The sequence below is a fragment of the Thunnus maccoyii genome, chromosome 9, assembly GCF_910596095.1.
Source record: "Thunnus maccoyii chromosome 9, fThuMac1.1, whole genome shotgun sequence".
Classification (NCBI taxonomy): domain Eukaryota; kingdom Metazoa; phylum Chordata; class Actinopteri; order Scombriformes; family Scombridae; genus Thunnus; species Thunnus maccoyii.
Window position 1 is genome coordinate 17,945,408 of NC_056541.1, and position 16,524 is coordinate 17,961,931.

Genomic DNA, 16,524 nt, shown 5'->3' on the forward strand with positions numbered 1-16,524 from the left:
CATGGTCAGAGTTCCAAAACTTAAGGTTAACGTATATCGAAATGCTCCCTGCAAGACAAAAGCCAGGGCTTCATCCTTCTTTGAATCCTTTCTTTGTGACAGCTTTTCTACCTTGCAGACGAGCTGATGTCAGCTCATAAACGGCCATCCGCTCTATAGCTCTTGCTGCTAAGGTTCTTCTATGTGCTGTCTGCGCTGTCCACTGTCATATTTCGGATCAGATTCTGGCTCGAACATGTACGGATGTATCTTAGAAGTTGACATTTTGAGTAAAGAACGAGAAAAAGTAGCGAAATCCTACTACTATAGTTTGTTTCACGGTTTGTTGATGTAGCCTCTGAAGCCACTGAATGTCTTCTGATGAGTGTAGAGCAGGCTCCTCGGGAGGGGCGGGGGGGCTAAAATGGTCACAGAGACTGAACTGAGGGACTGCGTAATGGGTCAGTATGAGTTAAATAAGGAGTAAATCATGCAAAGATATTCCGGTAGAGCCCCCAGATTAAAAATATATACCTGGAAATGTATATAATGTGTCCCCTTTAAAGGTATACTTGAGTTCATGAGCAGTTAGCTTTACAATGTAGCTTCAACTGATAAAAAACATACTCATTCATTCATTTTTCCTATACCCACTATAATCTATTCCAAGACAGGAAAGTACCCACATACCCAAACTTGTAGTTAAGCTACAGTTTCCAACACCCACAGAAAAAAAGACAGGAGCAAACAAACACATGCAAAAGTTTGTACTGAGGGAGTAACCTTGCTGTTCTTGTCAGAAAAATAGAGGAGAGCGTGATGAAAAAGTATCAGGCTGCTGTGCTTCCCACTTGGAAGCATTCAAAGTAGAAGTATAAAAACTCTCATGTGGAGGAAGCGCATGTAGAGACACAAACAGCACACCCCGAGGAAGGTTTGATGAAATGTCAGCTTAAGGACACCTTCTGTTCTGACTCATAATGAATACCAAATAAACTTGAGCTTCTATTTTATGTTTGGCTCTGGATGTACTTTGCACTCGGCCAGTTTATATCTCAGCAAAGCTCGCAGCATTTAATTAATACTTGTTTCTGCTTGACGTCTGCTCCCTGTGACTTTTTATATTCCCGTGTTCTATCCACACACTCCCCTCTCTGTTAAATTAAGCTCAACCAATAAGAACAGTGTCGTGAGTGAGAAGGTAATCAGGCCTACTTTCCAGAAGTAGATACCTCACATGGTGCATTTAATGGAAGCACCAAATGAGCCCTCACTGTGGCCTAATGCCGCTCAAGTAGATAGCTTTGTGTCATTACATACACACGTATGGGTGGACGCACACGCACACACACGCTGATGCTAATGCTGAAATAGGTACTTTAACTACCCTCTTCAGCTGCTCGATTTGCTGCTGTCTGTCTCTCTGCTTCCTTTCCTCTTCACTTTTATTCCACCTTTTCATCACTCTGTCTCTTCTCCTTCTCTCTTTCCTAACCCTTCCTGCCTCTCTCTCACTGCTATCATCCCGCACTCTCTGTCTGCTCGTCTTCCAAACTCTTATTTCTGTCCCTCTCTGCACCACTTCACAACATCTTTAACTCTGTATGGCCTATGGTGTCATATAGATTCACAGTCACACAGCTTGAGAGCTTAGACATGCATTCCACCAAAAAAAAAAGAAAAAAAAAAAAAAAAAGAAGAAAGAACCAAAGCTCCAAAAGCTTAGTTGAGTAAGGCGATGTCTCACTCACAATGCAAGACTCTCTACCAGGTATGAATCACAACACATTTATTTGTTAATAGTCTTCCCTTCCCCTTCCAAGCGTGTAGGAGAACCTACAGTGGCCGTGAAACTCACGGAAAACGCGAAAGGCCCTCTCTAGAGCCAGTGTTTGGTTTGTTCGTTCTGGGCTATTGTGGAAACATGGTGATGCGACATGGCAGGCTCCGTGGAAGAGGACCCACTCCCTATGTAGATATGAAAGGCTCATTCTAAGGTAACAAAAAGACAACGATTCTTATTTTCAGGTGATTATACACTAACTAAAACATACTGATGAATATTATAGTCCATTCCACTAGATGCCACTAAATTCTACACACTGCACCATTTTAACATTAAAATGTGTATTATGTGTCTGAAATGTATATGATTTTTTTTCTTTAAAAGGGCAAGCCGCTCAATTTACAGAAGTTCAGTTTAGTCATCATGAGGAGTACTACTCAGCCTGTGAAAACAGTCGTATGATGTCTTCAGTGGCTCTGGAGAAGCTTTCTCAAGTCTGAGAAAAATTACGCTGATGATGTCATCAAGGTTATTCTGTTTATCTCTGTTTGAGCTTGAGACTTGAAATTAATATAAAATAGAAATCCTGTGTTACAAACTGGAGGTGTGGAGTTTAAAGGATGTCTGAATTTATCAGTCTAATGAAAGACAGCATCAAGCTGCATTATGGGAAGTGTGGGATCCAAGGTTTTTGGGCAGTAATGATAACTGGTGCTTCCACTTTAGAAATTATTTTTAAAATTCACACAAGCCCCCAAAATTTATCAAAGTGCAATGCTAAGTATCTCTTTAATAGTACTTTGAAAGACTTTTAAAGGCATGTTTGTTTTATTATCATATATCTGAATATATTCACACTTTCACTTACAGTTTTTTTTTTGCCCTATTTCATATGCTGCCAATTTATCAAAGTTTCAGGATTTGTTGTTTGTTTCTCTATCTATCCATTATCTTTACCCACTTATCCTGTTCGGAGGCTGGTGCGTCTTCAAGCTCACATTGTGATCACTGAGGAGGTCGCCAGTCTCACAGAACTGACCCTACATGTCTTTGTTTTACATCTTTAGTCTACTGGTTTATATGGAAACTGGACCACCCAGTGGAAACCCACAAAAAAAACACTGGTGGATTCAAACCCAGGACCTAATGTAACAGTTTTCTCGCTGTGAGGTGACAGTGCTAACCCCTGCACCACCACACTGCCCCAAGATTAGTTTCTCCATTATGAAGTTTATTTATTGTTTATTTATTGGCCTGCATTTCAGTTCTAGGTACCATTCTGATTAACTTTATTCCAAAAAAAACAGGCCGGTATTGAAGATCTAATCATATAACTAACCTCTTAGAGCAACACATTTATAGTTTGAGCCAATTATCTCCTAGAATTAACTCTACTCTCTGGTTGACTAAAGTGGCTGCAGACAAACACTTGACAAGCTAAAATGGTGGATTTTTACTTCAGTTTTGATTTAATGCCGTGGTTGAATTAATAGTTTTTGGAAGTTTTTTTGCTTTCACATACCCAGGGAGAGGAGAGGAGAGGAGAGGAAAGGGGAGAGGATCATACAAGGTACTTCAACAGTGTGACTAGTTACTGTCAGTGGAAAAATTCCCACAGCTACAGTTTCTCGTCATAACAGAGAGTAATGGAGCAGAGCAACTGAGACAGAAGCAGAGAGGGACAGGAAGGAAAGATTAAGAGAGGAGAATATAGCATATGGTGATGAAGAAAACAGTACATCTAAATAGGAATATAGATGTTACAAAAATGTGTAAGGTGCATTCTGTCTCAATCTTAAACTTCTGGACTGAACTTAAGATTGTTCAAACCAACAAAAACTAGACAAAACATGTAACAACTCTCTCCACAGACAAAAAGTTTTTTTCTGGACTTGACAGTCAGAAATGATCACATATTGAACTATAATTAGTGTTTTGTCTCTAGGCAACCCCTAATATCCACAAATTCCTCTTCTGAAAAAGAAATAGACATCCATCAAAAATGGTTTCCGATTCAATTTGCACTGAAAAGACTAAGAAACTCAGTAAAAACTCTTCAAACATGAGGGCAACAAGGACTGCAAACTCTGCAAAGAGAGCTGGAGGAGACTTTACTTCATCACGGTGAGGTGAAGTTCAGGTGAGCTGTGGTGTTGTACTGAAAACTGATGAACTGGATAATGAAATTATTCTCAGTCATCGCACACCATGCTATTTTACCATCCTCCTCAGTTTTTTATTATTATCTATCCCATTACATGTGGTCAACAATCTTGAATCCAGTCCTAACAGCTGGACATGTTAACATAATTCTAATGAGAACAACAGGCAGCATGCGGATCAGAAGACTTACAATTTTTTACTACATAACCAAAAGAAATATGGTAGAAAGAGACAGAGGAGGAGAGAGGCAAAGACAGCAATGAGAGACACAGAGGTCATGAACTGTGGAGAAGAAGACAGGGAGAAGTTGAGGAGATAAATCCACACAGAGACAAGCAGACTGAGAAAAAGAGAAGGATGAGCTCTGTGATAACATTACCCCCGTAGACATGAACATGACGATAAACTGCATAGTGAGGTTTAAATCAAACTCTGTGGTTTTATCTTTGATTTTCACCACTCAAAGTCAGAAGGGACTGGAAGCGACATTAGCTTTGTCAGAAATGTATTATATCGGGATAAACCCCTTGAGATGTATCATCTCGTTTTCAAGGGGTCCCAAACAAACACTCACAAAACAAATGGGAAACAGAACAGTACAAGACACAATAATATATAACACAACAATGACAAACACCAATCAAACAACAAACAACCAAACTAAAGCCTCTTTCACGCATAGTTCCCAGTAAATTACTGGGATAACCTTTCAGGCACCACTAGTGATTTTCACTATTCACACATGCAGCTACATTCAGGAACATTTCTGTCTTGCACCTTTTCATCCATGCCATAGCAATGCCGGAATAGATGGGGCAAGGGACAGTCCAGTAGATAAAGGTAATGCAACACTTATGGATGCCAACCACCATAAAACTCAACAGAGGAAGAGGTCGAAACTCACATAACTCAGATCAAACTGTCAAACTAGGCAGTCCTGATCAAATATGAATGAAGATTATGTTACTCCATTGCCTATTTCTCGCCTCAGATATTTTCAGAAATACATTTTAGTGTACTGTTTAGCCATAATATGAGAAAGTTTGTGACGCGGCCGCCATGTTGAAAACCCTGAACTCGCAGTACGTCACCCTCACTTCAAGTCTTGATTGGTTTCGCTCCACATGAAAGCGTCTCTCATCAGACAGACATAATCCTGTACGGATATTTACAGGCAACTTATTCGAATCAGAAGGAGCCCGAAACAGAAAAGTTTTTTTACCAACTTCCTTAGATACATAGTGGTCTATAAAGAAAGGTAAGTTCAGAGTCGATCCACACACCTAGATATTATTTTTTTCTATATTCTGAAGAAATCTACCATTTACAAGTTACAAGTTAAAATCAAAGAGTTGGATTTGGAGTTGAGGTTCTGTCTCACACCAAGAAGCATTTAATAGGTTTTTGTTTTATTGAGCAGTAATTTGTTAGCTGACAACCAACTTTGTAGTATATTAAAAATCAGATTGCAGGGCCTCTTGAATTTGTGATATAAAGGCTTTTGATGTATATATAATAGTATGATCTGCATGTGCACAACAATCAGAAAAAAGAGTAGATCATTAATAAAAATAAAGAAAAGAAGTGGTCCTAAAGTAGAACCTTGAGGCACACCTCTCTGCTGAGTAAGCAAATCTGATTTAAACCCTCTCAAAACAACTCATTGTTTTCTCTTGTGAAGAGACAACTTAAACCATAGCAAGGCATGTTGGGAAAGACCGATAGCATGAAGCTTGTCCAAAAGAAGATAGTGATCCATCAGATCTCAAGCTTTGGTGAGATCAATAAATATTGCTCCTGTGAGATGACCACAATCAGATGCAGAGAAAACATTGATGGTGAATTTTAAGAGAGAAGTAGTTGTGGAAAAGTTAGATCTGAAACCAAATTGATATTGAGAAAGGATATTATTATTGTTATTAAGGTACCGTGATAATAGATTATAAATATGTTTTTTAAAAGTACTTTGGCAATGGAACAGATAATTGAAATAGGTCTGTAATTATTGGGATCAAATGTGTCATCATCCTTTTGGAGAGAAGTAATACATGCAGATTTCCAAATAGCTGGTATTTCACATGTACATAGTGAAAAATTAAACAGATCAGCCAATGGGTAGATGAGAATATGAGATGCTAATTTAATAAACTTAATTTCAATCCCATCAAGTCTGGGAGCACTGCTCTCTTTCAAATCATGAATGGCATTGCAGACATCATTAGGAGTTATTGTATAAAAATAAAAAGAACTTTGACAAGCTGAAATGGAATTAGAAGTCATGTACACTGTTAAGAATTAAATTAGAACAGGCAGAGGAAAAATGCTGATTGAATGCAATGAGGAATCATTCAGTATTGTATCAGCAACCCTTCATTTACCAGCAGAACATTTATCTGATGTATGAAATAGGTTTTTTATTTTGCTCCAAAATTGTTTTAACCCGACGCACCAGATGGTTTGTTACACAGAGCCATCTGAGAGGTTGTCCTTGGCAACTGTTGGGAAAAGGGCAGGTACTTTTAAAAAATACTAGATTGGATAAATCATCTGTCTATCACCATCTATCACTGTCTTACCTTGGAGGCAGCTGGATTCGAGAGATAACGAGAACATGTGAGAATTCTCATAGGACGCTGACTGGTCCGAACCACTGGTGGTTTGGACACAGGCGCATAACTTAAATCCTGACGAGATGGATTCTTGTATGATCTCACGATTTTGTGATCTTGTGAATCCAGCTGCCTCGCTTTGACTTTAAAAATTATCACTCAGAAATTCTTTATAGTAATTAGATTTAGCATTTCGGACTTGAGTATTGGTGATATTTCTTAATTGTCTGTATGTTTCCCAGTCAGCGTGTTTACTTGTCTGATTAAATTTTGCTCAAGCTTTATCCCTCTGCCTAAAAAGAGATATGAGTTCTTCATTCAGTCATCTCACAAAGACATTCACCAGCAGCTGTAACCCAGAGCTGTAATTCCTATTAAAACACACTCAAATAGAGCTGAGAGAGAGAAAGAGATTAGGTTTCATTACAACTGTATTATACTTCAACCTTAAAGTGCATTTGTCTCTGTCAGTAGTCTAAGGTGGCTGCATTTAACAACATTACACTTAATAAAAATACACTCACTTTTCCCGGTTTAATTTAACCGGGCAGGTCAATTAAGAGCAAATTCTCCCACAAAGTTAAAAGCCGCCTTGAGCAGGAAACTGCATCATTCAGCCTCGTGTTGCATCGGTGGAGAAACAGAGATTGGTCGAAACCGCAGAAACTTATTGGAGTTTGGATTTTTTTGCGAAGCAATCAATTTCTTCCGCACAACTCAAGGTCACAGAGAGAACTCTTAACAATCTAATCTCTCACAGAGGATCACAACATAATGTAATGCCAGACATACATTTGTGCCTCTTGTGCACAAACCAGACACACAAAAACACACACAACAGAGTCTGTGTACATCCCGGTACGCTTTTACTCTTAGAAGTAAAGAGACATTAAAATCAAAGAATGTACTATCCACACATATCAATGCACTTATACGATACGCTAATACTGAATGTTGGCTGCTCTGGGAGTCGTGCAGAGTGTAGTGGGATGTAATAATGTTCTACAAGAGTAAAATGTAACTTTAACAGCATGTTTACCTGATAAGAGCCAGGCCCAGGATTGGTGTTCACAGAGACTTTGAATCGATCTTCTCTTGAGGAGATTAGAGCCATTTGAGGGAAGGATTTCACATTGGGGTTGTACCGGTCAGGGCCTGATGAACACATACACACGTAATCCACATCTAAGCTTCAAATACATCATTTCATACTTAGCTGCTTTAACAGAGGCAGGCAAGACTGGCGTACAACCACAAAGGCATGCAAACAAACAAGCTTCAAACTGCTCAAAATTTTCAATTAATTATGTTTTTTATGGCAGTATACAGTACCCTTCAGCAACAGTATTGGTTATAACATGACAGAACATACAACATGTGTTGGGATGTACAATATTTTCAGAAACAGCAGATCCAGTTCATACATATTTTAAGAAAACCACCAACTGCAAATGTGTATTTTTTGTCTAATACAAATGTTTTATTTGTTCAAGTTTTTAAGTGTTACATCTTTGGGGGTTAAGGATAGGTTAAATAATTTTGGTTAAAGCTGAAATCTCTAACTTTCTGCACATTATTGTGCTTGACAATGATAAGAGGTCTACAGAATAATTGCAGTGGCAGATAATATTGAAGTGTTGTTCATTCAAATTTAACCATTGCATTGAGATTAAGACAAAGTGTTTTGGTCAAGGTTATTATAAGGTTTTAATCATGTTTTTTTTCTTGGTTTGCACCTTTTCATACACAGTGGATGAAAAATGTCACAGCATTATGGGTGTGCAGTATGAGTCTGATCTATTTCACCAGAGCTTGCTGGCTTTTTTCATGTGTTGCATTGTAATGTAGCTGTAACTGTTTGGACTATGATCAAAGCTCAAGCTACCGGAATACTGAACCACCATGCTGTCCTGCACCCAGGCATGAGGTGTTTTGTATAAAAAAAAAAGAGTCTATGTTATGAATAGACACTTACAAAAACACAAAACATGCACACACTCTCACTCACAGTGTTGCAAGGGGTAAAAACAAATTCCTTCTAAAAAGCTAAAAAGTTCCATTCACATTTAATTCTGAAAAATGAAAATTGAAAAAATGAAGAAGCTAAGCCTTGGGGGTTTATCCATTACACAACATGTTTCCATAAACCATTTTATTTAAAACCTCAACCACCAACTTTTCAGGAATTATGGAAACAACTTTTTGAATCGATTTTGAAATTGTTTAATGGACCCCAGGGTTATGGATCGTAATCAGAATTATGATAAGAACAATAAGAAACAGATAACATTACTGGTCCAACATTGTTGTAAGACAGCAGCAGGTGCTTTGTCTGACCCAATGGCTGCAGTCAGCTTATGCCTACACAAATATGAGGTGACTTTCAAAGTTACACATAAACACATAGCCTACCTAAAAAACACAACACACATGCAAAATAAACACCTTTATCCACTGTTAATGTCACAGAGCATTATGAGTAACACTGTCATTCTGCAGGGACTTTGTGTATACTATGTGTTATCATTAAATGCCTTTACCATCAGGAATATGATTGCAGGGGACGCAGCATGATGAGGAATATAATGTACCCTAATGTTCCATACACTGTAGGCCAATTCATGAATGCAAATTCAATAATGGGTAAAATGATGTGTGTGTGTGTGTGTGTGTGTGTGTGTGTGTGTGTGTGTGTGTGTGTGTGTGTGTGCACTATTAGGCATATTTCAGTGTGTGTGTTCCAGTGTCCACATGTGTGTATGCTTGTGCTCTGCATATCTGTTTCAGTGTGTGTATGTATATGAGTATGAAAGAAGAAACACTACTGCAAACAGTCCAAATCTATTTATATGCAAATTGGATTTTGGTTAAACGGTTTGGGGTGCCTCATGGGTTGAGTCCCTAGGTGAAATGGGGCTATTCATAAATTATCCAAGTAAGTCATGAATCTATCAATTTTGAAACAACATTTTTCAATGGGAGTGTAATTGAGGTAAATATTAGGTTAGAAGCCCACAGAGATGGCGCTAATTGGACAATATGATGGGGAAAGGGTAGAGCTGCACAGTTTCGCTGATAGATAGATAGATAGATAGATAGATAGATAGACAGACAGATAAACAGACAGACAGACAGACAGATTAGATAGATGTGGTCGTATGTTTTTGTGTGTGTCTGATACCTGGTACACTGGGGTCACATTGTAAGAAGAAATCATTCCGTGGTGCAGCTGAGAGAAAGCAGGTGTGTCGTCTCTTGGCTCCCTCACTTCGGGGTTCAGAGAAGGAGTTGCCATTAGTTTTCTCAAATGCCTTAATCACATCATAACTCGTGGCTGGAGGGGAATCCTACAGGGAAAGTAGAGGAAAAAGCTTCTTAGTTTACATGTACATAACAAGACTAGGGGCTCTATTTTCGTGCCGGGGCAGGGCGTAAAGCACAGTGGCACACCGGCAAACTACTATTTTCCTGCTGTTCACTGAGGTTATTTCCTCGACTGCACCAAGTTGGTATCTTGGTGACTTGCTGTGCACCACACTGGGAGGAGAGGCGCAGTAGAGGGTGTGGTGATGCCAATCCAGCAGCACACTGCAATCTTGGTGCCAAGAATGAATACATCTGGCACCATCCGCTGCTTGCCAGCTCAGAGCAGATTGAAAGCTCAGCACACTTATGTTCCGTAATTATTTATCACTTTATTTGGGGTGGCTGTGGCTCAGGAGGTAGAGCAGGTCATCCACTAATCGGAAGATAAGCGGTTCGATCCCTGGCTCCTCTAGTCCTTGGGCAAGATACTGAACCCCAAATTGCTCCCGATGGCTGTTTTTTTTTGTGTTTTGCTTGTCTTTAACTTTCCAGACAGTTTTTTTTTTCTGGTAATGGCATAAATACCCGTGAGACTGAATAAAGATGAGAGTGATTCTTACCAGCATCTGTCATCCACAACAGCTAGCATCCTATACTGACAGCCTTTTCTTCACCCTGGTGACTGTCTGTAAAGCCATCTGAAGGCAGCAGGAACCTGCTCCATCCGCAGACTCTAATTGGAATGATGTTTCGCGTTGTCAAGGCACCATTACGCCCACCAGTTCTGCTGGTTAAACTGTGTGCAACCAGCACCACATTGTTGCAAAATAAGTACAGAGACCTCTGTGCTTATATGAACATCAAACTTATCAGTTATGATCAATTATTCTGTACAGTTTTTCAGAACTGGCCAAAGTGTCGCCTGGAGCTCCACATTTTAATTTACAATACAGGTAGACGTGTCGCCTTGATGAGCGACATGTGATAGAGATTGTGAGGGTTAAATTTTATACAAATGTGTTTCAAAAACCCCAAACTCTCATGTGTGCATGACGTGAACCGTAGTGTGGCTATGAGAAAATTTGACCGGCAAAAAATCGTATATATATATTACTTCTTCATCAATTAACAAGTTTGAGTCCTCGTCTTCAACTTCCAAGTCCAAATGCAGTCAATGCTCAGGTCAAAGTCCAAGTCCAAGTCATCAGTGTGCAAGCCCAAGTCGAGTCTCGAGTCCTGAAAATCAGGACTCAAGTCGACTCGAGTCCAAGTCCTGGACTCGAGTACTACAACACTGGTGATAGCGTGCTAACATTTGCTGATTAGTACTAAGCACAAACTACAGCTGAGGCTGATGGGAATGTCAATTTTGCGGGTATTTCGTCGTAAACCAAAGTATTGCACAAATAAAAAATTTGACCTGATGATGGTCCTATATGAAGACTCAGGGTCAACAAAGTTATTACAATTCATCCTGAGGGGAACATGAATGTATGGCATTCCTGGAAATCCATCCAATAGTTATTGAGACATTTCATTTAAAAACACAAATGTAAACATCAATAATCAGGAGCCATGTCTGGAACCATGAATAACTGTACAAAATTTTTGACAATGTGTTCACTATGTGTTGACATATTTTACTGGATAAGTGAAAACTTTGACATGCTGGAGGCACTAGAGGAAAAGTCAGAGGATTACCAAAGTCAGTGGGATTCATCCTCTGATAACCATGAATGTTTGTGCAAAATTTGATGGCAATCCATTTAATAGTTGTTGAGATATATCAGTGTGGACCAAAGTGGTGGATCGACATACAGAACCTTGCCGAGGGAATGGCTAAAAACATTTTTAAAATTTCTACATATCTTGAATTGAATGATGGTGAAGGAAACAAGAGGTGGCACCTGGCACTGTCTCTAACACTCAGGGAAATGTCTGACTATGTAAAACATAATCATACACAAAATGTGGCATTTCAGGGGTCCCCTCATTACATTACACGACTGACAGATCCACAGTACAATGGACATTCAAGGTATTATAAATAACAAATGATCCAATCACCAATCTGTTATCAGAACACACTGTCAGACTTGTTCTAATATCACCAACATACACACATTCATAAATGAATATCGGCGTTCAGAAGCAAGGACATACATATCACATCATCTACATGCAAATGCAGACAAACACACACACATACACACACACCCACTGATCTTCTCCCTGGCAAAAATGAGAGGTTAGCTTTCATTGGTCATTATGCCGCTTCTCTAGAGAGAGGAATGATAGAAACATGTGCAACATTTCGAAAATATCACATGTAATTTCAGATAAATCGTCTGTATATCAAGGCCATTACAGTCATTAATGTATTGCTAATAATTCATTGCTAGTTCATGGAGGAACCATTGCTGATGTGAATGTAACAGATCCCACTGACAACAGTTACAGAAATTTAGATCTGAAAAGAGAAATGGGTGAATTATATCACCTGGTGAGAAACTTGCACTACCTCCGCTGCAGAGGAATCTGAGTTACTGGGGATTTGTCTTGTCGGTGGCTCTTTGAATAATTGATGGCGAAGGCTGAATATAGCTGCGCGATCCATTTATCCTAAACATAGCAGAGCTGTCATTTACCTCAAACTGTCATTTCCCAACCGCTGTTTTCTCCTTCTCCTCCTAGTAGCCGTCCATCTTTAATCATCGCTAACCCAGGCCATTTAGCTTTTCATTATAGACACAGTGGGAGGAAAAGGAGGCGAGCACAACATGTGCACGACAATCCAATCTCACACACACACACACATAAACACACATACACAAAGATAGTCAATTTACAGGCACACACACACCTACACAAACTGATTCTGCGTGATGTTGAAAGAAACTGTGGCATTGCTGAAAAGTAAGATGAATTGAATGATGGTGAGGAAAATTTGTGTCATTTGCTACTGTTTCCCATGGTTTGCTTTGGGGTGCATTAGACATACACACACACACACATGCACACACACATGCACCTATAGGCACACATCTGTCACAGATCTATCTAACAATGCACAGCAATCGTCCTCCAACCCCTAGAACATATTGTGCACACACACATACCTATCGGGGAGCCATATGGTCTGTAATTATACCTGAATATAGAGCATACCACTGTTCCCAGTAGCAGTCATCACCTATTGACAGCACTCAGGTTGACTTTAATTACACACTCATGACATTTAGACAGCTCAATACTTATCTTCTGAAATATACACACAGAGATACACACAAACACACCCTTTCCTAATGATTCTGTCACATTGCCCTTGACTGTCAAGAAAAATATCCCAGAGTTCACATATACTGTAGATGCCAGATACAAACTGGGCAGGCAGGCAGGCAGTGACACAGACTGACTGAAACTGAATATTGATGTGATGCAAGCACCAGATTGTCAGACCTGACAGCATTTTTTTAATGAAAGCGAAACGAGACAAATTAACACAAAAAAATAAAAATATTATTAGTATGATGCATGCAGAATGTCACACATGAACATAAACATGTGTTAACGTGTGGTTCACTGAGACAAACATATTGTGGGAGAAAATCATTTGAGCATGAAGTCATGGTAAATACTAAATAAAGTAACACATAGCTACTAAATTAAGTAAAAGTGTACAACGAGTGCCAGTGAAGACATACCGTATGTACATATTACATTAGATACTGTCCCAAAGCACACTGTGCATAAATTGTGTCCAACTCAAAGTCACATGTCTAAATAGAAATAAAACATCCTAATGCACAACATTTCATCAATGCAAACACAAAACAAACTTTAAAACTGACAAACAAAAAATGAAAAGCCTAAGATTCCCCTGGCTTATGGACAAATCACAGTGTGTGTCTCTTAATTATATAACAAGATGAATAGTAGTGCTCATCCAGTTGGTTTTTTGAAGGACTTTTCTAAAATTGATCAAAATATTAATGCTTGTCTTGTGCAGTTGCACATTTCCATAGGTTGTCATTATACTGAAGTTCATTGTCCAGAGTCAAATTTAACCTTTATTAACCTTTAAGACTTTATTCATGAAAAGTGTTTGAAATGCACAAATCAGGACCATTACCTTGGTACTTGTTTAAAAAATATTTTGTGCTTCATATTTATTGAGTAATTACTGGCTGCTGGAAACCAGTCTCTGGCATTACTGATGAATAAGACAATTTAAAGTTTAAACATTTTCAATTTAAAATTTTTCAGACAATTTATGTGCTTGTTGTTTTGATAAGTGACAAGTAATCATCATGTGCTGTAAAGAGCTGTCTTAGAAAATTTGCAATATTTAGTTCTGACAAAAGTTGGCCACTCTAATCAACAGGTCAAATCAAAGCTTGCCAATTTTATTACATTTTGTAGGGTTGAAAATCCAATATTCCCCTGTTTTAATATAAAAAATTCATTTTTTATACCTTTTGTTTAATGAGCCATATCTGTCACTGACCTACGAATGTATTTACAGTATTTGAGCCTCTGCTCTCAACCCTCTGTACAATCCAGTAAAAGAACATTTCTACAAGGATCAATAACATATTACACAGCTGCATCCTTTATAGGTATAAGATACAAGATACAAAATGTAAAGCAGCTTCACAAGAATTCAAACTAAACAAAATGTGAATACAAAGTGAGATGTAGCTTGTTATCTTCTTAAAACCTTTCTTCTCACACCATGTTCCCTCACACTAATGACCGCTCAAGTACACCTTACAGTGGTCATACTATTGATTTGGCTTAGTATGTATAATGACAGCTTTGACTAATGGCCAGATGGCCAGGCATAACTCATGTGTGTATGTGCATGTGTGTGTGTGTGTGTTACCACCAGATCCCATTCTTCATCCTCTCATTATTCTTAAAACCTTTCATTCTTCCTAGCAGATAAGATTTCTATTTTCGGACCCAGCCTATATTTCCATATTTCAGAACTTTGTAGTAGAGGTAATGGTAACCCTTCCTTTTACAGTCCCCTCGTATTTACCTGATAAATATCTGGTAAATTATAGTATATTATTAGATAATTACTACTGGTAATAAGTAGGTAAATACAGAAAAACTACAGCTGAAATACTAAGAAAAACCGCTACTATCACCCATCAACTCAACTAAGTACTGTGTAGTTGTGACTGGTTTAGGTTGGTAATGACTCAGATATAACTGTGTGCTTTCTAAGAAAGTAGGCAACCAATTTTTAGAAACACTTCCTTCATTACATTAGATAGAATATGTAATTTCTAGATGGAATATAATTAAACTTGGGCTGTTACCAACATAAACCCTGGATAACTATAATTGTAACTTGAATTGATGGGTAATGGCGGAAGTGTTTCTAAAAATCGGTTGCCTATTTTCCTAGGAAGTACGCAATTATATCTGAGTTATTACCGATCTAAACTGGTCACAACAACATGGTACTTAATTGAGTTGATGGGTAAGAGCGGAGGTTTTTTTTAGTATTTCAGCTGTAGTTCCTCTTTATTTACCTATTTAATTATCCAATAATATACTATAATTTACCATATATTTACCAGGTAAATACTTATTAATTACGGGGCTGTAAAAGGAAGGGTTACTGAAATAATATATATTCTAATCGTGTATGTGTGCTAATGCATGTACACATCTGTGTGTATATGTATGAGTATGTGTGTGTGGGACACATCCATGGTGTGTAATGTACGCAAACAAACACCTATGACATATTCGCAAATCCATAAAATCCATTAACTATCTATTAACTATATTGTGGTGTGTCAGGGTTGGCTCTGATTCATTTGTTATTTTTATCTGCTCAGGATAATAATAAGGTAGGCTGGTTTGCGGTGTTTTAAGAAATGACAGGCGCAATCTGAATCAGTAAAGCAAATTTTTAAAGGTTTCAATCAATCTGAGGCTCAATTATGACTCTTATTAGAAAACTAATTTGTAATTAATGTTGTATGGTTAAAAGTCAATTCTGTAGACTTGAAATTAAAAGTGTAACTTTGTTTTAATTAAATATTCTTGTAAAAGTGTCTATTACAAAAGCTGTACATCTATAATCTGACTGTACTTTGTCCTCAGTCTTGCTGGCACACTCTGCATGAACAGGTTGGATATCCCTGTTTAGAGTCTAATAAATAATACTGATACCCCTTAAATCCACAGTGTCATATGAGGTTCATCTATTCCTGTATACAGCTGAAACAGATGGCTTATTATAAAGTGCGTAGCAATCAAAACTCTTACACAATGGCTTCACAATGAACAGACTTCCTTAATACGACTTGATGCACCAAGCAGCTAGACTTACACATACTGGGATATCTGTCAGTAATGTCCCCTTTTGAGTTCATAACTTCACGTTTTGTCAGCTTGTTTTTGATGTCCTATAGATAATGTCTTTTTATGGCAAATCATCTTCCCTCAACCCGATTCTAAGTCAGTCATATGTCATCTTTCATATGAACCTCTTGTCAAAGGAACACCAACAAAGCTGGATGCTAGAATGCATAAGCAGCATAACAAATTTTAAGCCTAAATTCTTCTTCTGTACACAAATCATCTTACAAACTGACACAAGACAATTTTACAATTTTAAGGAAAAAAGGGAGAAGACTTGAAGAAGTTCAAAAGATT

General features: G+C 38.2%; 1 protein-coding gene across 6 annotated transcripts in view; it reads right to left on the reverse strand.

The window, feature by feature from the left end:
- Positions 1–16,524, reverse strand: part of stpg2 (sperm-tail PG-rich repeat containing 2) — a 59,624-nt gene that overhangs the window by 3,351 nt on the left and 39,749 nt on the right. For all 6 annotated transcript variants that reach the window (XM_042420576.1, XM_042420578.1, XM_042420581.1 and 3 more), the window contains exons 11-12: positions 9,719–9,884; positions 7,577–7,692 (exon numbers count right to left, since the gene is read on the reverse strand). In XM_042420576.1, the coding sequence (XP_042276510.1) occupies positions 7,577–7,692; positions 9,719–9,884 (282 nt within the window). The remainder of the gene's footprint in view (positions 1–7,576; positions 7,693–9,718; positions 9,885–16,524) is intronic.